The sequence below is a fragment of the Chiloscyllium plagiosum genome, unplaced genomic scaffold (assembly GCF_037043375.1).
Source record: "Chiloscyllium plagiosum isolate Xiang-an unplaced genomic scaffold, Cpla_swu_hap1 HiC_scaffold_51, whole genome shotgun sequence".
Classification (NCBI taxonomy): Eukaryota; Metazoa; Chordata; class Chondrichthyes; order Orectolobiformes; family Hemiscylliidae; genus Chiloscyllium; species Chiloscyllium plagiosum.
The window spans coordinates 3,321,655-3,344,130 of record NW_028270189.1 but is presented as its reverse complement, the minus strand read 5'-3'; the positions used below and the strand labels follow the sequence as shown (position 1 = coordinate 3,344,130).

At 58.2% G+C, this 22,476-nt stretch overlaps 1 protein-coding gene across 1 annotated transcript in view; it reads left to right on the top strand.

The window, feature by feature from the left end:
• The window catches only part of LOC122546842 (organic solute transporter subunit alpha), a 72,505-nt gene that overhangs the window by 718 nt on the left and 49,311 nt on the right, over window positions 1-22,476 (top strand). The window contains exons 2-4 of the mRNA XM_087985258.1: window positions 2,904-3,055; window positions 12,734-12,807; window positions 20,790-20,945. Coding sequence (XP_087841384.1) covers window positions 2,904-3,055; window positions 12,734-12,807; window positions 20,790-20,945 — 382 coding nt within the window. The remainder of the gene's footprint in view (window positions 1-2,903; window positions 3,056-12,733; window positions 12,808-20,789; window positions 20,946-22,476) is intronic.

Here is a 22,476-nt window from a genome sequence, read left to right as displayed (position 1 = left end):
AGAGACCCAGAGGGGGGAGACGGGGATAGAGGGGGAACGGGATAAAGACCCAGAGGGGGGAGACGGGGATAGAGTGGGAACGGGATAAAGACCCAGAGGGGGAGACGGGGATAGAGGGGGAACGGGATAGAGACCCAGAGGGGGGAGACGGGGATAGAGGGGGAACGGGATAAAGACCCAGAGGGGGAGACGGGGATAGAGGGGGAACGGGATAAAGACCCAGAGACGGGGATAGAGGGGAAATGGGATAAAGACCCAGTGGGGGATACGGGATAGAGGGGGAACGGGATAAAGACCCAGAGGGGGAGACGGGGATAGAGGGGGAACGGGATAAAGACCCAGAGGGGGAGACGGGGATAGAGGGGGAACGGGATAAAGACCCAGAGATGGGGATAGAGGTGGAACGGGATAAAGACCCAGAGGGGGAGACGGGGATAGAGGGGGAACGGGATAAAGACCCAGAGACGGGGATAGAGGGGAAATGGGATAAAGACCCAGTGGGGGATACGGGATAGAGGGGGAACGGGATAAAGACCCAGAGGGGGGAAACGGGGATAGAGGGGGAATGGGATAAAGACCCAGAGGGGGAGACGGGGTTAGAGGGGGAACAGGATAAAGACCCAGAGGGGGAGACGGGGATAGAGGGGGAACGGGATAAAGACCCAGAGATGGGGATAGAGGGGGAACGGGATAAAGACCCAGAGATGGGGATAGAGGGGGAACAGGATAAAGACCCAGAGGGGGAGACGGGGATAGAGGGGGAACGGGATAAAGACCCAGAGGGGGAGACGGGGATAGAGGGGGAACAGGATAAAGACCCAGAGGGGGAGACGGGGATAGAGGGGGAACGGGATAAAGACGCAGTGATGGGGATAGAGGGGGAACGGGATAAAGACCCAAAGGGGGAGACGGGGATAGAGGGGGAATGGGATAAAGACCCAGAGGGGGGAGATGGGGATAGAGGGGGAACGGGATAAAGACGCAGTGACGGGGATAGAGGGGGAATGGGATAAAGACCCAGAGGGGGAGACGGGGATAGAGGGGGAACGGGATAAAGACCCAGAGATGGGGATAGAGGGGGAACGGGATAAAGACCCAGAGGGGGAGACGGGGATAGAGGGGGAACGGGATAAAGACGCAGTGACGGGGATAGAGGGGGAATGGGATAAAGACCCAGGGATGGGGATAGAGGGGGAACGGGATAAAGACCCAGAGACGGGGATAGAGGGGGAACGGGATAAAGACCCAGAGGGGGAGACGGGGATAGAGGGGGAACGGGATAAATACCCAGAGGGGGGAGACGAGGGTAGAGGGGGAAAGGGATAAAGACCCAGAGGGGGAGACGGGGATAGAGGGGGAACGGGATAAAGACCCAGAGACGGGGATAGAGGGGGAACGGGATAAAGACCCAGAGGGGGAGACGGGGATAGAGGGGGAACGGGATAAAGACCCAGAGGGGGAGACGGGGATAGAGGGGGAACAGGATAAAGACCCAGGGACGGGGATAGAGGGGGAACGGGATAAATACCCAGAGGGGGAGACAGGGATAGAGGGGGAACGGGATAAAGACCCAGAGACGGGGATAGAGGGGGAACGGGATAAAGACCCAAAGGGGGAGACAGGGATAGAGGGGGAATGGGATAAAGACTCAAAGGGGGAGACGGGGATAGAGGGGGAATGGGATAAAGACCCAGAGGGGGGAGATGGGGATAGAGGGGGAACGGGATAAATACCCAGAGGGGGAGACGGGGATAGAGGGGGAACGGGATAAAGACCCAGAGGGGGAGACGGGGATAGAGGGGGAACGGGATAAATACCCAGAGGGGGAGACGGGGATAGAGGGGGAACGGGATAAAGACCCAGAGACGGGGATAGAGGGGGAACGGGATAAAGACCCAGAGGGGGAGACGGGGATAGAGGGGGAACGGGATAAAGACCCAGAGGGGGAGACGGGGATAGAGGGGGAACGGGATAAAGAGCCAGAGGGGGAGACGGGGATAAAGAGGGAACGGGATAAAGACCCAGAGACGGGGATAGAGGGGGAACGGGATAAAGACCCAGAGGGGGGAGACGGGGATAGAGGGGGAACAGGATAAAGACCCAGGGACGGGGATAGAGGGGGAACGGGATAAATACCCAGAGGGGGAGACAGGGATAGAGGGGGAACGGGATAAAGACCCAGAGACGGGGATAGAGGGGGAACGGGATAAAGACCCAAAGGGGGAGACAGGGATAGAGGGGGAATGGGATAAAGACTCAAAGGGGGAGACGGGGATAGAGGGGGAATGGGATAAAGACCCAGAGGGGGGAGATGGGGATAGAGGGGGAACGGGATAAATACCCAGAGGGGGAGACGGGGATAGAGGGGGAACGGGATAAAGACCCAGAGGGGGAGACGGGGATAGAGGGGGAACGGGATAAATACCCAGAGGGGGAGACGGGGATAGAGGGGGAACGGGATAAAGACCCAGAGACGGGGATAGAGGGGGAACGGGATAAAGACCCAGAGGGGGAGACGGGGATAGAGGGGGAACGGGATAAATACCCAGAGGGGGAGACGGGGATAGAGGGGGAACGGGATAAAGACCCAGAGACGGGGATAGAGGGGGAACGGGATAAAGACCCAGAGGGGGAGACGGGGATAGAGGGGGAACGGGATAAATACCCAGAGGGGGAGACGGGGATAGAGGGGGAACGGGATAAAGACCCAGAGGGGGAGTCGGGGAGAGAGGGGGAACGGGATAAAGACCCAGTGGTTGGGACTATGAGTTGAGTGATTGTGTTGGGGGTGTTTGAGGAGCTGAGTGAATTTGAGGGAGCAGCCAGTGTTGAGGGAGCTGGGTGCTCCGTACTCCCCCTCGCACTCTGTCCCTGATCTGATCTGATCTGATCTGATCCCCCAGCGATTCAGTCCGACCTGTGGATCTTCATCATTCCGGCTGTGCTCACCCTCCTCATCCTCATCCTCTTCCTCGAGGAGATGGGCTTTCTCCTTCGCAATGTCCGGGCGGCAAAGCGCAGGCGCCTCAGCCTCTGGATCCTGGGGATCTACCCGGTGAGAGCTCCCACTGCCTCAGCCCACTCCCTCATCCCACTCCCTCATCCCACTGCCTCATCCCACTGCCTCAGCCCACTCCCTCATCCCACTCCCTCATCCCACTCCCTCATCCTACTGCCTCAGCCCACTCCCTCATCCCACTCTCTCATCCCACTCCCTCATCCCACTCCCTCAGCCCACCCCCATCCCACCCCCTCATCCCACTCCCTCATCCTACACCATCATCCCACTGCCTCATCCCACTCCCTCATCCCACTCCCTCATCCCACTGCCTCAGCCCACTCCCTCATCCCACTCCCTCATCCCCCTGCCTCATCCCACTCCCTCATCCCACTCCCTCAGCCCACTGCCTCATCCCACTCCCTCATCCCACCCCCTCATCCCACCGCCTCAGCCCACTCCCTCAGCCCACCCCCATCCCACCCCCTCATCCCACTCCCTCATCCCACTCCCTCATCCCACTGCCTCAGCCCACTCCCTCATCCCACTCCCTCATCCCACCCCCTCATCCCACTGCCTATCCCACTCCCTCATCCCACTCCCTCATCCACCCTCATCCCACTCCCCTCATCCACTCCCTCATCCTACACCCTCATCCCACTCCCTCATCCCATGCCCTCAGCCCACTCCCTCATCCCACTCCCTCATCCCACTCCCTCATCCTACTGCCTCAGCCCACTCCCTCATCCCACTCCCTCATCCCACTCCCTCATCCCACTGCCTCATCCCACTCCCTCATCCTACCACCCTCATCCCACTCCCTCAGCCCACTGCCTCAGCCCACTCCCTCATCCCACTGCCTCATCCCACTCCCTCATCCCACTCCCTCATCTACACCCTCATCCCACTCCCTCAGCCCACTGCCTCATCCCACTCCCTCATCAATGCTCATCCAACTCCTCAGCCCACTGCCTCATCCCACTCCCTCATCCCACTGCCTCATCCCACTCCCTCATCCCACTCCCCTCATCCTACACCCTCATCCCACTCCCTCCATCCCACTCCCTCATCCTCACCTCATCCCACTCCCTCATCCCACTGCCTCATCCCACTCCCTCATCCCACTCCCTCATCCCACTCCCTCATTCCCACTCCCTCATCCTACACCCTCATCCCACTCCCTCATCCACTCCCTCATCCTACACCCTCATCCCACTCCCTCATCCCACTCCTCATCCCACTCCCTCATCCCACTCCTCATCCTACACCCTCATCCCACTCCCTCATCCCACTGCTCATCCCACTCCCTCATCCCACTCCCTCATCCCACTCCCTCATCCCACTGCCTCATCCCACCCCCTCATCCCACTCCCTCAGCCCACTCCCTCATCCCACTCCCTCATCCCACTCCCTCATCCTACACCATCATCCACTCCCTCATCCCACTCCCTCATCCACTCCCTCATCCCACTGCCCTCATCCCACCCCCTCATCCCACTCCCTCATCCCACTCCCTCATCCCACTCCCTCATCCTACACCATCATCCCACTCCCTCATCCCACTGCCTCATCCCACTCCCTCATCCCACCCCTTCATCCAACTCCCTCATCCCACTCCCTCATCCCACCCCCTCATCCCACTCCCTCATCCCACTGCCTCATCCCACTGCCTCATCCCACTCCCTCATCCCACTCCCTCATTCCTACACTGCCCTCATCCCACTCCCTCATCCACTCCCTCAGCCCACTCCCTCATCCCACTCCCTCATCCTACACTCCCTCAGCCCACCCCCTCCTCCCACTCCCTCATCCCACTCCCTCATCCTACACCTCCTCATCCCACTCCCTCCATCCTACACCCCCTCATCCCACTCCCTCATCCCACCCCCTCATCCCACTCCCTCATCCCACTCCCTCATCCCACTGCCTCATCCCACTCCCTCATCCCACTCCTCATCCCACTGCCTCATCCCACTCCCTCATCCTACACTGCCCTCATCCCACTCCCTCATCCCACCCCTCATCCCACCCCTCATCCCACTCCCTCATCCCACTCCCTCATCCCACTCCCTCAGCCCACTCCCTCATCCCACTCTCCCTCATCCTACACCCCCTCATCCTTCACCCCCCTCAACCTACACTCCTCATCATACACCTCCCTCAACCTACACCTCCCTCATCCCACTCCCCTCAAACCTAAACCCCCTCAACCTACACCCCCTCAAACTACACCCCTTCCATCCCTCTCCCCTCATCCCACTCCCCTCAACCTACACCCCCTCATCCTACACACCCTCAACCTACAGCCCCTCAACCCACTCTCCCTCATCCTACACCCCCCTCAACCCATCCCCTCATCCCACTCCCCTCATCCTACACCCCTCATCTCACTCCCCTCAACCCACTCTCCCTCATCCTACACCCCCTCAACCCACTCTCCTCATCCTACACCCCCCTCAACCCATCCCCTCATCCCACTCCCCTCATCCTACACCCCTCATCTCACTCCCCTCAACCCACTCTCCCTCATCCTACACCCCTCAACCCACTCTCCCTCATCCTACACCCCCCTCAACCCACTCCCCTCATCCTACACCCCCTCAATCTGACCCAGAGTCCCTCATCCCACTCCCTCATCCACTGCCTCATCCACCCCTCATCCCACTCCCTCATCCCACTCCCTCATCCCACTCCCTCATCCTACACCATCATCCCACTCCCTCATCCCACTGCCTCATCCCACTCCCTCATCCCACCCCTTCATCCAACTCCCTCATCCCACTCCCTCATCCCACCCCCTCATCCCACTCCCTCATCCCACTGCCTCATCCCACTGCCTCATCCCACTCCCTCATCCCACTCCCTCATCCTACACTGCCCTCATCCCACTCCCTCATCCCACTCCCTCAGCCCACTCCCTCATCCCACTCCCTCATCCTACACTCCCTCAGCCCACCCCCTCCTCCCACTCCCTCATCCCACTCCCTCATCCTACACCTCCTCATCCCACTCCCTCATCCTACACCCCCTCATCCCACTCCCTCATCCCACCCCCTCATCCCACTCCCTCATCCCACTCCCTCATCCCACTGCCTCATCCCACTCCCTCATCCCACTCCCTCATCCCACTGCCTCATCCCACTCCCTCATCCTACACTGCCCTCATCCCACTCCCTCATCCCACTCCCTCATCCCACTCCCTCAGCCCACTCCCTCATCCCACTCCCTCATCCCACTCCCTCAGCCCACTCCCTCATCCCACTCTCCCTCATCCTACACCCCCTCATCCTTCACCCCCCTCAACCTACACTCCCTCATCATACACCTCCCTCAACCTACACTCCCTCATCCCACTCCCCTCAACCTAAACCCCCTCAACCTACACCCCCCTCAAACTACACCCCTTCATCCCTCTCCCCTCATCCCACTCCCCTCAACCTACACCCCCTCATCCTACACACCCTCAACCTACAGCCCCTCAACCCACTCTCCCTCATCCTACACCCCCCTCAACCCATCCCCTCATCCCACTCCCCTCATCCTACACCCCTCATCTCACTCCCCTCAACCCACTCTCCCTCATCCTACACCCCCTCAACCCACTCTCCCTCATCCTACACCCCCCTCAACCCACTCCCCTCATCCTACACCCCCCTCAATCTGACCCAGAGTCCCTCATCGCACTCTCCCTCATCCAACACCCCCCTCAACCCACTCCCCTCATCCTACACCCCCCTCAACCCACTTCCCTCATCCAACACCCCCCTCAACCCACTCCCCTCATCCTACACCCCCCTCAACCCACTTCCCTCATCCTACACTCCCCTCAACCCACTCTCCCTCATCCTACACCCCCCTCAACCCACTCCCCTCATCCTACACTCCCCTCAACCCACTCCCCTCATCCAACCCAGAGTCCCTCAACCCACTCTCCCTCATCCTACACCCCCCTCAACCCACTTCCCTCATCCTAAACCCCCCTCAACCCACTCCCCTCATCCTACACCCCCCTCAACCCACTCCCCTCATCCAGCCTAGAGTCCCTCAACCCACTCTCCCTCATCCTACACCCCCCTCAACCCACTCTCCCTCATCCTACACCCCCCTCAACCCACTCCCCTCATCCTACACCCCCCTCAACCCACTCTCCCTCATCCTACACCCCCCTCAACCCACTCCCCTCATCCAGCCCAGAGTCCCTCAACCCACTCTCCCTCATCCTAACCCCCCTCAACCCACTCCCCTCATCCAGCCCAGAGTCCCTCAACCCACTCTCCCTCATCCTACACCCCCCTCAACCCACTCCTCTCATCCTACACCCCCTCAACCCACTCTCCCTCATCCTACACTCCCCTCAACCCACTGTCCCTCATCCTACACCCCCCTCAACCCACTCCCCTCATCCTACACCCCCCTCAACCCACTGTCCCTCATCCTACACCCCCCTCAACCCACTCTCCCTCATCCTACACCCCCCTCAATCTGACCCAGAGTCCCTCATCGCACTCTCCCTCATCCAACACCCCCCTCAACCCACTCCCCTCATCCTACACCCTCCTCAACCCACTTCCCTCATCCTATACTCCCCTCAACCCACTCCCCTCATCAAGCCCAGAGTCCCTCAACCCACTCTCCCTCATCCTACACCCCCCTCAACCCACTCCCCTCATCCAGTCTAGAGTCCCTCAACCCACTCTCCCTCATCCTACACCCCCCTCAACCCACTTCCCTCATCCTACACTCCCCTCAACCCACTCCCCTCATCCTACACTCCCCTCAACCCACTCCCCTCATCAAGCCCAGAGTCCCTCAACCCACTCTCCCTCATCCTACACCCCCCTCAACCCACTCTCCCTCATCCTACACCCCCCTCAACCCACTCCCCTCATCCTACACCCCCCTCAACCCACTCTCCCTCATCCTACACTCCCCTCAACCCACTCCCCTCATCCTACACTCCCCTCAACCCACTCCCCTCATCCAACCCAGAGTCCCTCAACCCACTCTCCCTCATCCTACACCCCCCTCAACCCACTTCCCTCATCCTACACCCCCCTCAACCCACTCCCCTCATCCTACACCCCCCTCAACCCACTCCCCTCATCCTACACCCCCCTCAACCCACTCCCCTCATCCAGCCTAGAGTCCCTCAACCCACTCTCCCTCATCCTACACCCCCCTCAACCCACTCCCCTCATCCTACACTCCCCTCAACCCACTGTGCCTCATCCTACACCTCCCTCAACCCACTCCCCTCATCCAGCCTAGAGTCCCTCAACCCACTCTCCCTCATCCTACACCCCCCTCAACCCACTCTCCCTCATCCTACACCCCCCTCAACCCACTCCCCTCATCCAGCCCAGAGTCCCTCAACCCACTCTCCCTCATTCTACACCCCCCTCAACCCACTCCCCTCATCCAGCCCAGAGTCCCTCAACCCACTTCCCTCATCCTACACCCCCCTCAACCCACTCTCCCTCATCCTACACCCCCCTCAACCCACTCCCCTCATCCTACACCCCCCTCAACCCACTCTCCCTCATCCTACACCCCCCTCAACCCACTCCCCTCATCCAGTCCAGAGTCCCTCAACCCACTCTCCCTCATCCTAACCCCCCTCAATCCACTCCCCTCATCCAGCCCAGAGTCCCTCAACCCACTCTCCCTCATCCTACACCCCCCTCAACCCACTCCCCTCATCCTACAGCCCCTCAACCCACTCCCCTCATCCTACACTCCCCTCAACCCACTCCCCTCATCCTACAGCCCCTCAACCCACTCCTCTCATCCTACACCCCCCTCAACCCACTCCCCTCATCCTACACCCCCCTCAACCCACTGTCCCTCATCCTACACCCCCCTCAACCCACTCTCCCTCATCCTACACCCCCCTCAATCTGACCCAGAGTCCCTCATCGCACTCTCCCTCATCCAACACCCCCCTCAACCCACTCCCCTCATCCTACACCCCCCTCAACCCAATTCCCTCATCCTATACTCCCCTCAACCCACTCCCCTCATCCTACACTCCCCTCAACCCACTCCCCTCATCCAGCCCAGAGTCCCTCAACCCACTCTCCCTCATCCTACACCCCCCTCAACCCACTCCCCTCATCCAGCCCAGAGTCCCTCAACCCACTCTCCCTCATTCTACACACCCCTCAACCCACTCCCCTCATCCAGCCCAGAGTCCCTCAACACACTCCCCTCATCCCACTCTCCCTCATCCTACGCCCCCCTCAACCCACTCTCCCTCATCCTACACTCCCCTCATCCCACTCTTCCTCATCCTACACTCCCCTCATCCAACCCAGAGTCCCACAACCCACTCTCCCTCATCCTACACTCCCCTCATCCAACCCAGAGTCCCTCATTCCACTCTCCCTCATCCTACACTCCCCTCATCCAACCCAGAGTCCCTCATTCCACTCTCCCTCATCCTACACTCACCTCAACCCACTCTCCCTCATCCTACACTCCCCTCAACCCACTCTCCCTCATCCTACACTCCACTCAACCCACTCTCCCCCATGCTACACCCCCCTCAACCCACTCTCCCTCATCCAACCCAGAGTCCCTCAACCCACTCTCCCTCATCCTACACTCCCCTCATCCAACCCGGAGTCCCTCATCCCACTCTCCCTCATCCTACACTCCCCTCATCCAACCCAGAGTCCCTCAACCCACTCTCCCTCATCCTACACTCCCCTCATCCAACCCAGAGTCCCTCATTCCACTCTCCCTCATCCTACACTCCCCTCATCCAAACCAGAGTCTCTCAATCCACTCTCCCTCATCCTACACTCCTCTCAATCCACTCTCCTTCATCCTACACTCCCCTCATCCAACCCAGAGTCCCTCAACCCACTATCCCTCATCCAACACCCTCTCAACCCACTCTCCCTCATCCTACACCCCCCTCAACCCACTCTCCCTCATCCTACACCCCCCTCAATCGACCCAGAGTCCCTCATCCCACTGCCCTCAACCTACACCCCCCAACCTACACTCCCCTCATCCTACACCCCACTCAACCCACTGCCCTCATCCAGCCCAGAGTCCCTCAACCCACTCTCCCTCATCCTACACCCCCCTCAACCCACTTCCCTCATCCTACACTCCCCTCAACCCACTCCCCTCATCCTACACTCCCCTCAACCCACTCCCCTCATCCTACACTCCCCTCAACCCACTCCCCTCATCCTACACCCCCCTCAATCCGACCCAGAGTCCCTCATCCCACTGCCCTCAACCTACACCCCCCAACCTACACTCCCCTCATCCTACCCCCCACTCAACCCACTGCCCTCATCCAGCCCAGAGTCCCTCAACCCACTCTCCCTCATCCAACACCCCCCTCAACCCACTCCCCTCATCCTACACTCCCCTCAACCCACTCCCCTCATCCTACACCCCACTCAACCCACTGCCCTCATCCAGCCCAGAGTCCCTCAACCCACTTCCCTCATCCTACACCCCCCTCAACCCACTCTCCCTCATCGTACACCCCCCTCAACCCACCCCCCTCATCCTACACTCCCCTCAACCCACTCCCCTCATCCTACACCCCCCTCAACCCACTCCCCTCATCCTACACTCCCCTCAACCCACTCCCCTCATCCTACACTCCCCTCAACCCACTCCCCTCATCCTACACTCCCCTCAACCCACTCCCCTCATCCTACACTCCCCTCAACCCACTCCCCTCATCCTACACCCCCCTCAACCCACTCCCCTCATCCAGCCCAGAGTCCCTCAACCCACTCTCCCTCATCGTACACCCCCCTCAACCCACTTCCCTCATCCTACACCCCCCTCAACCCACTCTCCCTCATCCTACACCCCCCTCAACCCACTCCCCTCATCCTACACTCCCCTCAACCCACTCCCCTCATCCAGCCCAGAGTCCCTCAACCCACTCTCCCTCATCCTACACCCCCCTCAACCCACTCCCCTCATCCTACACCCCCCTCAACCCACTTCCCTCATCCTACACTCCCCTCAACCCACTCCCCTCATCCTACACTCCCCTCAACCCACTCCCCTCATCCAGCCCAGAGTCCCTCAACCCACTCTCCCTCATCCTACACCCCCCTCAACCCACTTCCCTCATCCTACACTCCCCTCAACTCACTTCCCTCATCCTACACTCCCCTCATCCTACACTCCCCTCAACCCACTCCCCTCATCCAGCCCAGAGTCCCTCATCCCACTCTCCCTCATCCTACGCCCCCCTCAACCCACTCTCCCTCATCCTACACTCCCCTCATCCCACTCTCCCTCATCCTACACCCCCCAACCCACTCTCCCTCATCCTACACCACCCTCATCCAACCCAGAGTCCCTCATCCCACTCTCCCTCATCCTACACTCCCCACATCCAACCCAGAGTCCTTCAACCCACACTCCCCTCATCCCACTCTCCCTCATCCTACACTCCCCTCATCCCACCCAGAGTCCCTCAACCCACTCTCCCTCATCCTACACTCCCCTCCACCCACTCTCCCTCATCCTACACTCCCCTCAATCCAACCCAGAGTCCCTCATCCCACTCCCCTCATCCAACCCAGAGTCCCTCATCCCACTCTCCCTCATCCTACACTCCCCTCATCCAACCCAGAGTCCCTCAACCCACTCTCCCTCATGCTACACTCCCCTCCACCCACTCTCCCTCATCCTACACTCCCCTCATCCAACCCAGAGTGCCTCAACCCACTCTCCCTCATCCAACCCAGAGTCCCTCAACCCACTCTCCCTCATCCTACACTCCCCTCATCCAACCCAGAGTCCCTCATCCCACTCTCCCTCATCCTACACTCCCCTCATCCAACCCAGAGTCCCTCAACCCACTCTCCCTCATCCTACACTCCCCTCATCCAACCCAGAGTCCCTCATTCCACTCTCCCTCATCCTACACTCCCCTCATCCAAACCAGAGTCTCTCAATCCACTCTCCCTCATCCTACACTCCTCTCAATCCACTCTCCTTCATCCTACACTCCCCTCATCCAACCCAGAGTCCCTCAACCCACTCTCCCTCATCCTACACTCCCCTCATCCAACTCAGAGTCCCTCAATCCACTCTCCCTCATCCTACGCTCCCCTCAACCCACTCTCCCTCATCCAACACCCCCCTCAACCCACTCTCCCCCATGCTACACTCCCCTCAACCCACTCTCCCTCATCCAACACCCCTCTCAACACACTCTCCCCATCCTACACTCCCCTCATCCAACCCAGAGTCCCTCAACCCACTTTCCCTCATCCGACACTCCCCTCAACCAATCCAGAGTCCCTCAATCCACTCTCCCTCATCCTACGCTCCCCTCAACCAACCCAGAGTCCCTCAATCCACTCTCCCTCATCCTACGCTCCCCTCAATCCACTCTCCCTCATCCTACACACCCCTCCATCCAACCCAGAGTCCCTCAATCCACTTTCCGTCCAATCCACACTCCCCTCCAATCCCCCCCTGTCTCACCACTTGCTCACACTTCCACTTTCTCTCCCTCCCTCACTCCCCTCCCTTCTCCATCATTCTGACCCCCCATTCATCCTCTCCATCAGTCCCTCACACTGGCCTCCGTCCCTGCCACCCCTACCATCATGCTGGTGTGGATGGGGTGCAGGATCCCGGCGGACTGATCTTTTCCAGAGTCCTTCCATTACCTTGGAGAGAGTGAGCCGTCTCCCCTCACCGACCCCATCCACTAATATTTCTGGCTTCTCTTTCTAGGTGTTTGCTGTGACCTCCCTTATTGCGATATATATTCCCAGATCTGCCTCCCTCTGCAGCTTTGTCGCCTCCATGTGAGTATTTCAGGGCAGGACAAGGGGATGGGAGACCGGTCACCGCACACAGGATACTGTTCAAATCACACTCAATCCCGTTCACTCCCGCTCTACACCCAATGGACCCAAACCCCTTACCGTTCACTCCCGCTCTACACCGTCCCAATGGACCCAAACCCCTTCCCGTTCACTCCCACTCTACACCGTCCCAATGGACCCAAACCCCTTCCCGTTCACTCCCACTCTACACCGTCCCAATGGACCCAAACCACTTCCTGTTCACTCCCGCTCTACACCGTCCCAATGGACCCAAACCCCTTCCCGTTCACTCCCGCTCTACACCGTCCCAATGGACCCAAACCCCTTCCCGTTCACTCCCGCTCTACACCATCCCAATGGACCCAAACCCCTTCCCGTTCACTCCCACTCTACACCGTTGCCATGGACCCAAACCCCTTCCCGTTCACTCCCGCTCTACACCATTCCAATGGACCCCAATCCCCTTCCCGTTCACTCCCCACTCTACACCGTCCCAATGGACCCAAACCACTTCCCGTTCACTCCCACTCTACACCGTCCCAATGGACCCAAACCACTTCCTGTTCACTCCCGCTCTACACCGTCCCAATGGACCCAAACCCCTTCCCGTTCACTCCCGCTCTACACCGTCCCAATGGACCCAAACCCCTTCCCGTTCACTCCCACTCTACACCATTCCAATGGACCCCAAACCCCTTCCTGTTCACTCCCCACTCTACATCGTCCCAATGGACCCAAACCCCTTCCCGTTCACTCCCACTCTACACCATTCCAATGGACCCCAACCCCTTCCCGTTCACTCCCGCTCTACACCGTCCCAATGGACCCAAACTCCTTCCCGTTCCCTCCCACTCTACACCGTCCCAATGGACCCAAACCCATTCCTGTTCACTCCCACTCTACACCGTCCCAATGGACCCAAACCCCTTCCCGTTCACTCCCGCTCCACACCGTCCCAATGGACCCAAACCCCTTCCCGTTCACTCCCACTCTACACCGTCCCAATGGACCCAAACCCCTTCCCGTTCACTCCCACTCTACACGATCCCAATGGACCCAAACCCCTTCCCCTTCACTCCCGCTCTACACCGTCCCAATGGATCCAAACCCCTTCCCGTTCACTCCCACTCTACACCATCCCAATGGATCCCAAACCCCTTCCCGTTCACTCCCACTCTACACCGTCCCAATGGACCCAAATCCCTTCCCATTCACTCCCGCTCTACACCGTCCCAATGGACCCAAACCCCTTCCCGTTCACTCCCACTCTACACCGTCCCAATGGACCCAAACCCCTTCCTGTTCACTCCCACTCTACACCGTCCCAATGGATCCAAACCCCTTCCCGTTCACTCCCGCTCCACACCGTCCCAATGGACCCAAACCCCTTCCCGTTCACTCCCGCTCTACACCGTCCCAATGGACCCCAAACCCCTTCCCGTTCACTCCCACTCTACACTGTCCCAATGGACCCAAACCCCTTCCTGTTCACTCCCACTCTACACCATCCCAGTGGACCCAAACCCCTTCCCGTTCACTCCCGCTCTACACCATCCCAATGGACCCAAACCCCTTCCCCTTCACTCCCGCTCTACACCGTCCCAATGGACCCAAACCCCTTCCCGTTCACTCCCACTCTACACCGTCCCAATGGACCCCAAACCCCTTCCCCTTCACTCCCGCTCTACACCGTCCCAATGGACCCAAACCCCTTCCTGTTCACTCCCACTCTACACCATCCCAGTGGACCCAAACCCCTTCCCCTTCACTCCCGCTCTACACCGTCCCCAATGGACCCAAACCCCTTCCCCTTCACTCCCGCTCTACACCGTCCCAATGGACCCAAACCCCTTCCCGTTCACTCCCACTCTACACCATCCCAATGGACCCAAACCCCTTCCCATTCACTCCCGCTCTACACCGTCCCAATGGACCCAAACCCCTTCCTGTTCACTCCCACTCTACACTGTCCCAATGGACCCAAACCCCTTCCCGTTCACTCCCGCTCTACACCGTCCCAATGGACCCCAAACCCCTTCCTGTTCACTCCCACTCTACACCGTCCCAATGGACCCAAACCCCTTCCCATTCACTCCCACTCTACACCATCCCAATGGACCCAAACCCCTTCCCGTTCACTCCCGCTCTACACCGTCCCAATGGACCCCAAACCCCTTCCTGTTCACTCCCGCTCTACACCGTCCCAATGGACCCCAAACCCCTTCCTGTTCACTCCCGCTCTACACCGTCCCAATGGACCCAAACCCCTTCCCCTTCACTCCCGCTCTACACCGTCCCAATGGACCCAAACCCCTTCCTGTTCACTCCCACTCGACACCATCCCAGTGGACCCAAACCCCTTCCCGTTCACTCCCTCTCTACACCATCCCAATGGACCCAAACCCCTTCCCCTTCACTCCCGCTCTACACCGTCCCAATGGACCCAAACCCCTTCCCGTTCACTCCCGCTCCACACCGTCCCAATGGACCCAAACCCCTTCCCGTTCACTCCCACTCTACACCGTCCCAATGGACCCAAACCCCTTCCCGTTCACTCCCACTCTACACGATCCCAATGGACCCAAACCCCTTCCCCTTCACTCCCGCTCTACACCGTCCCAATGGATCCAAACCCCTTCCCGTTCACTCCCACTCTACACCATCCCAATGGATCCCAAACCCCTTCCCGTTCACTCCCACTCTACACCGTCCCAATGGACCCAAATCCCTTCCCATTCACTCCCGCTCTACACCGTCCCAATGGACCCAAACCCCTTCCCGTTCACTCCCACTCTACACCGTCCCAATGGACCCAAACCCCTTCCTGTTCACTCCCACTCTACACCGTCCCAATGGATCCAAACCCCTTCCCGTTCACTCCCGCTCCACACCGTCCCAATGGACCCAAACCCCTTCCCGTTCACTCCCGCTCTACACCGTCCCAATGGACCCCAAACCCCTTCCCGTTCACTCCCACTCTACACTGTCCCAATGGACCCAAACCCCTTCCTGTTCACTCCCACTCTACACCATCCCAGTGGACCCAAACCCCTTCCCGTTCACTCCCACTCTACACCATCCCAATGGACCCAAACCCCTTCCCCTTCACTCCCGCTCTACACCGTCCCAATGGACCCAAACCCCTTCCCGTTCACTCCCACTCTACACCGTCCCAATGGACCCCAAACCCCTTCCCCTTCACTCCCGCTCTACACCGTCCCAATGGACCCAAACCCCTTCCTGTTCACTCCCACTCTACACCATCCCAGTGGACCCAAACCCCTTCCCCTTCACTCCCGCTCTACACCGTCCCCAATGGACCCAAACCCCTTCCCCTTCACTCCCGCTCTACACCGTCCCAATGGACCCAAACCCCTTCCCGTTCACTCCCACTCTACACCATCCCAATGGACCCAAACCCCTTCCCATTCACTCCCGCTCTACACCGTCCCAATGGACCCAAACCCCTTCCTGTTCACTCCCACTCTACACTGTCCCAATGGACCCAAACCCCTTCCCGTTCACTCCCGCTCTACACCGTCCCAATGGACCCCAAACCCCTTCCTGTTCACTCCCACTCTACACCGTCCCAATGGACCCAAACCCCTTCCCATTCACTCCCACTCTACACCATCCCAATGGACCCAAACCCCTTCCCGTTCACTCCCGCTCTACACCGTCCCAATGGACCCCAAACCCCTTCCTGTTCACTCCCGCTCTACACCGTCCCAATGGACCCCAAACCCCTTCCTGTTCACTCCCGCTCTACACCGTCCCAATGGACCCAAACCCCTTCCCCTTCACTCCCGCTCTACACCGTCCCAATGGACCCAAACCCCTTCCTGTTCACTCCCACTCGACACCATCCCAGTGGACCCAAACCCCTTCCCGTTCACTCCCTCTCTACACCATCCCAATGGACCCAAACCCCTTCCCCTTCACTCCCGCTCTACACCGTCCCAATGGACCCAAACCCCTTCCTGTTCACTCCCGCTCTACACTGTCCCAATGGACCCAAACCCCTTCCCGTTCACTCCCGCTCTACACCGTCCCAATGGACCCAAACCCCTTCCCGTTCACTCCCGCTCTACACCGTCCCAATGGACCCAAACCCCTTCCCGTTCACTCCCGCTCTACACCGTCCCAATGGACCCAAACCCCTTCCCGTTCACTCCCGCTCTACACCGTCCCAATGGACCCAAACCCCTTCCCGTTCACTCCCGCTCTACACCGTCCCAATGGACCCAAACCCCTTCCCGTTCACTCCCGCTCTACACCGTCCCAATGGACCCAAACCCCTTCCTGTTCACTCCCACTCTACACCGTCCCAATGGACCCCAAACCCCTTCCCGTTCACTCCCGCTCTACACCGTCCCAATGGACCCAAACCCCTTCCTGTTCACTCCCACTCTACACCGTCCCAATGGACCCCAAACCCCTTCCCGTTCACTCCCGCTCTACACCGTCCCAATGGATCCAATCCATTTCCCGTTCACTCCCGCTCTACACCGTCCCAATGGACCCCAAACCCCTTCCCGTTCACTCCCGCTCTACACCGTCCCAATGGATCCAATCCATTTCCCGTTCACTCCCGCTCTACACCGTCCCAATGGACCCCAAACCCCTTCCCGTTCACTCCCACTCTACACTGTCCCAATGGACCCAAACCCCTTCCCGTTCACTCCCACTCTACACCGTCCCAATGGACCCCAAACCCCTTCCCGTTCACTCCCACTCTACACTGTCCCAATGGACCCAAACCACTTCCCACTCACTCCCGCTCTACACCATCCCAATGGACCCAAACCCCTTCCCACTCACTCCCGCTCTACACCGTCCCAATGGACCCCAAACCCCTTCCCGTTCACTCCCGCTCTACACCGTCCCAATGGATCCAATCCATTTCCCACTCACTCTTTGCTTTGCAGTCATACACCTCCACCCTAAAGTTATCCCTTTTTCTGTGCTCAGAAATTCTTCATTTATTTGAGTCCACAGTTATAAATACTTCAATCAAAAAGACCCAATCTTTGCAACAATCAAAAGGATGGTCAACTCCTGCCTAACACTACAAACTGAGGATAAAGAAACTCCCACCAAGTTTCATTCATAGAGAGTCATAGAGATGTACAGCACGGAAACAGACCCTTCGGTCCAACCCATCCATGCCGACCCAGATATCCCAACCCAATCTAGTCCCACCTGCCAGCACCCGGCCCATATCCCTCCAAACCCTTCCTATTCATATACCCATCCAGATGCCTCTTAAATGTTGTCATTGTACCAGCCTCCACCACATCCTCTGGCAGCTCATTCCATACACGTACCACCCACAGGGGTAAAAAGTTGCCCCTTATGTCTCTTTTATGTCTTTCCCCTCTCACCCTAAACCTATGCCCTCTAGTTCTGGACTCCCCAACCCCAGGGAAAAGACTTTGCCTATTTACCCTATCCATGCCCGTCATGATTTTATAAACCTCTATAAGGTCACCCCTCAGCCTCCGACGCTCCGGGGAAAACAGCCCCAGCCTGTTCAGCCTCTCCCTGTAGTTCAAATCCTCCAACCCTGGCAACATCCTTGTAAATCTTTTCCGAACCCGTTCAAGTTACACAACATCTTTCCGATAGGAAGGAGACCAGAATTACACGCAATATTCCAACAGTGGCCTAACCAATGTCCTGTACAGCCACAACATGACCCCCCAACTCCTGTACTCAATACTCTGACCAATAAAGGAAAGCATACCAAACGCTGCCTTCACTATCTTATCTACCTGCGACTCCACTTTCAAGGAGCTATGAACCTGCACTCCAAGGTCTCTTTGTTCAGCAACACTCCCCAGGACCTTACCATTAAGTGTCTAAGTCCTGCTAAGATTTGCTTTCCCAAAATGCAGAACCTCGCATTTATCTGAATTAAATTCCATCTGCCACTTCTTAGGCCATTGGCCCATCTGGTCCAGATCCTGTTGTAATCTGAGGTAACCCTCTTCACTGTCCACTACCCCTCCAATTTTGGTGTCATCTGCAAACTTACTAACTGTACCTCCTACGTTCACATCTAAATCATTGATAGAAATGATGAAAAGCAGTGGACCCAGCCCCGATCCCTGGGGAACACGGCTGGACACAGGCCTCCAGTCTGAAAAACAACCCTCCACCACTACCCTCTAAGACACGCATGAGAATTCCTCAAGGCCTGGCATTTCCAACTGGACGTCCGTCAATAAACGCATCGATTTGGACCCCATCTACCATCCTCTGAGAAACAAGAAGTGGAAATGGTATCACCCACCTTAAGAAATCTAAACACATAAATAGAAAGTGGGCCGACCACCAGCGCCTCATCAGGAGGCTCACTGATGATGTTACCTAGTAAGGTGATGAAACGTCTGCTCAGCAAGCAAGCCTACAAGCCAGCACCCCAACCTGAGCTACAAATCTGCTCAAAAATCACAACCGCCAGCCTCTGTCTTCTACCTTCGAGCCAAATGGAAGGAATAAAACGAACTGAACTGATTGTCCATCACCAGCACATCCTTTAACACGCAGAAATCCGACAGAACCATAGATGCTGGGACTCCGAAACAAGAACAGACATTGCTGGGAAAACTCAGCAGATCCGGCAGCATCAGCGGAGAGAAACCGGAGTCAGGGTATTGAATCCAGTGCCCTCTGTTAGGGGGTGGCACGTTGGCTCAGTGGTGAGCACTGCAGCCTCACAGCCCCAGGGACCCGGGTTCAATTCCAGCCTCGGGCAAGTTTGCGAATTCTCCCTGTGTCTGCGTGGGTTTTTGTTAAGACGTTTTTGGTGTGTTGGGCAATTATTGGTAAGGGGATTGAGTTTCGGAGCCACGAGGTCATGCTGCAGCTGTGCAAAACGCTGGCGCGGCCGCACTTAAGAGTATTGCGTGCAGTTCTGGTCGCCGCATTATAGCCAGGAAGCGTTGGAAAGGGCTCAGAGGAGATTGACCATGATGTTGCCTGGTGTGGAGGGAAGGTCTTACGAGGAAAGGCTGAGGGAACTGAGGCTGTTTTCGTTGGAGAGAAGAAGGTTGAGAGGTGACTTAATTGAGACGCAGAAGGTAATCAGAGGGTTAGAGCCATTTTCCTCAGATGGTGATGGCTAGCACGAGGGGGCATAGCTTTAAATTGAGGGGGTTATAGATATAGGACAGACGTCAGAGGTAGTTTCTTTACTCGGAGAGTGGTAAGGGTGTAGCAGACTCTCTGGCACTAAGGGCATTTAAATGGGCATTGGACATACGTATGGATAATAATGGACACTGTGGGTTAGATGGGCATCAGATTAATTTCACATGTTGGCGCAACATCGAGGGCCGAAGGGCCTGTACCCTGCTGTAATGTCTGTGTTCTTCAGTTCTGAACTGATAGAGGGTCACCGGACCTGAAAGGTTCTCTCTCTCTCTCTCTCTCTCCCTGGATGTTGTCAGAGCCGCTGAGATTATCGGTTGCAGCCTGTAATCTCTGCCCCAGTTGCTCATGGCTGACGTGCAGATCTTAAAAAATTTCAACGCCACACGCGTTTGCTCGCAAACAGAACAGGCCGAGCGGGCGACGCCAACCGGGAATATCGCGGATCTGGGTGCCGACCCGTATGGACCTATGAGGGGCTTGCTCGCCACTTCCTTGGCTGATCTGGGATCACATGGTCGTGACGGTGGCAGCCGGTCAGTTGGACCTAGGTCTGGCCTCGAGTTCCAGATTTTCTTTCCCATACTCTGATGTAGGAAATCCAGCTTCTCAAAACTTCATATGCTCGTGTGGAAAATGGAAGCACATCGTTCCCCTTTTCCTTCCAGTGCAAACACACTTTTAAAATTCCAACATGATAATCGAAATCTCGGTTTTCCAATTTACGTTTCCAGTCTTATTTCCTCAGTCCTCGCACACGCCCACCTCTCTGAGTGAGTCTTCCTCTCTCTCTCTCCTTCCCTCAGCTACCACTCCATCACCCTCTGGAAGTTCCTGGGGCTGATCAGGGATTTCTTTGGTGGGAAGAGGCAGATGTTGGAGCTGCTTAATGGACAGCTGGTCTCCCCCAATCCCTTCCCATGCTGTTGCTTCTGCTGTTTGCCAATGATCACTATCAACAGGTGAGTGTCTCTACACAGAGAGAGAGAGAGAGAGAGAGAGAGAGGCAGAGGCAGGAGGGGGAATGAGAGAGAGTAGGGAAGGGGGGAAGAGAGAAGGAGAGGGAGTGAGGGAGACTGAGGGCGATGGAGAGGGATGCACATCGACAGAGAGTACGAGAAGGAAAGAAAGTAAGAAAGAGACAGAGAGAAGGAGAGTGAGAGAAAAACAGAGTAGGAGACAGAGACAGGCTGATAGAGAGGGTGTAGGGGCTGGAGGAGGTGACAGAGATAGGGAGGGGCTTAGGGACTGGAGGAGGGGACAGAGATAGGGAGGGGGTGTAGGGGACGGAGATAGGGAGGGGGTGTAGGGGCTGGAGGAGGGGACAGAGATAGGGAGGGGGTGTAGGGGCTCGGGGAGGGGACAGAGATAGGGAGGGGGTGTAGGGGCTGGAGGAGGGGACAGAGATAGGGAGGGGGTGTAGGGGATGGAGGAGGGGACAGAGATAGGGAGGGGGAGTAGGGACAGGAGGAGGGGACGGGGATAGGGAGGGGGTGTAGGGGCTGGAGGAGGGGACGGGGATAGGGAGGGGGTGTAGGGGATGGAGGAGGGGGCAGAGATAGGGAGGGGGTGTAGAGGCAGGAGGAGGGGACGGAGATAGGGAGGGGATGTAGGGGCTGGAGGAGGGGACAGAGATAGGAAGGGGGTGTAGGGGATGGAGGAGGGGTCAGACATAGGGAGGGGTGTAGGAGGCTGGAGGTGGGACGGAGATAGGGAGGGGGTGTAGGGGGTTGGAGGAGGGGACAGAGATAGGGAGGGGGTGTAGGGGCTGGAGGAGGGGACAGAGATAGGGAGGGGGTGTAGGGACTGGAGGAGGGGACAGAGATAGGGAGGGGCCTAGGGACTGGAGGAGGTGACAGAGACAGGGAGGGGGTGTAGGGGCTGGAGGAGGGGACGGAGATAGGGAGGAGGTGTAGGGGCTGGAGGTGATGACGGAGATATGGCGGGGGTGTAGGGGCTGGAGGAGGGGACAGAGATAGGGAGGGGGTGTAGGGGCTGGAGGAGGGGACAGAGATAGGGAGGGGGTGTAGGGGCTGGTGGAGGGGACAGAGATGGGGAGGGGGTGTAGGGGTTTGGTGGAGGGGACGGATATAGGGAGGGCGTGCAGGGGCTGGAGGTGACGACGGAGATATGGCAGGGGTGTAGGGGCTGGAGGAGGGGACAGAGATAGGGAGGGGGTGTAGGGGCTGGAGGAGGGGACAGAGATAGGGAGGGGGTGTAGGGGCTGGAGGAGGGGACAGAGATAGGGAGGGGGTGTAGGGGCTGGAGGAGGGGACAGAGATAGGGAGGGGGTGTAGGGGGCTGGAGGAGGGGACCGAGATAGGGAGGGGGAGTAGGGGCTGGAGGAGGGGACGGGGATAGGGAGGGGGTGTAGGGGCTGGAGGAGGGGACAGAGATAGGGAGGGGGTGTAGGGGGCTGGAGGAGGGGACCGAGATAGGGAGGGGGAGTAGGGGGCTGGAGGAGGGGACAGAGATAGGGAGGGGGTGTAGGGG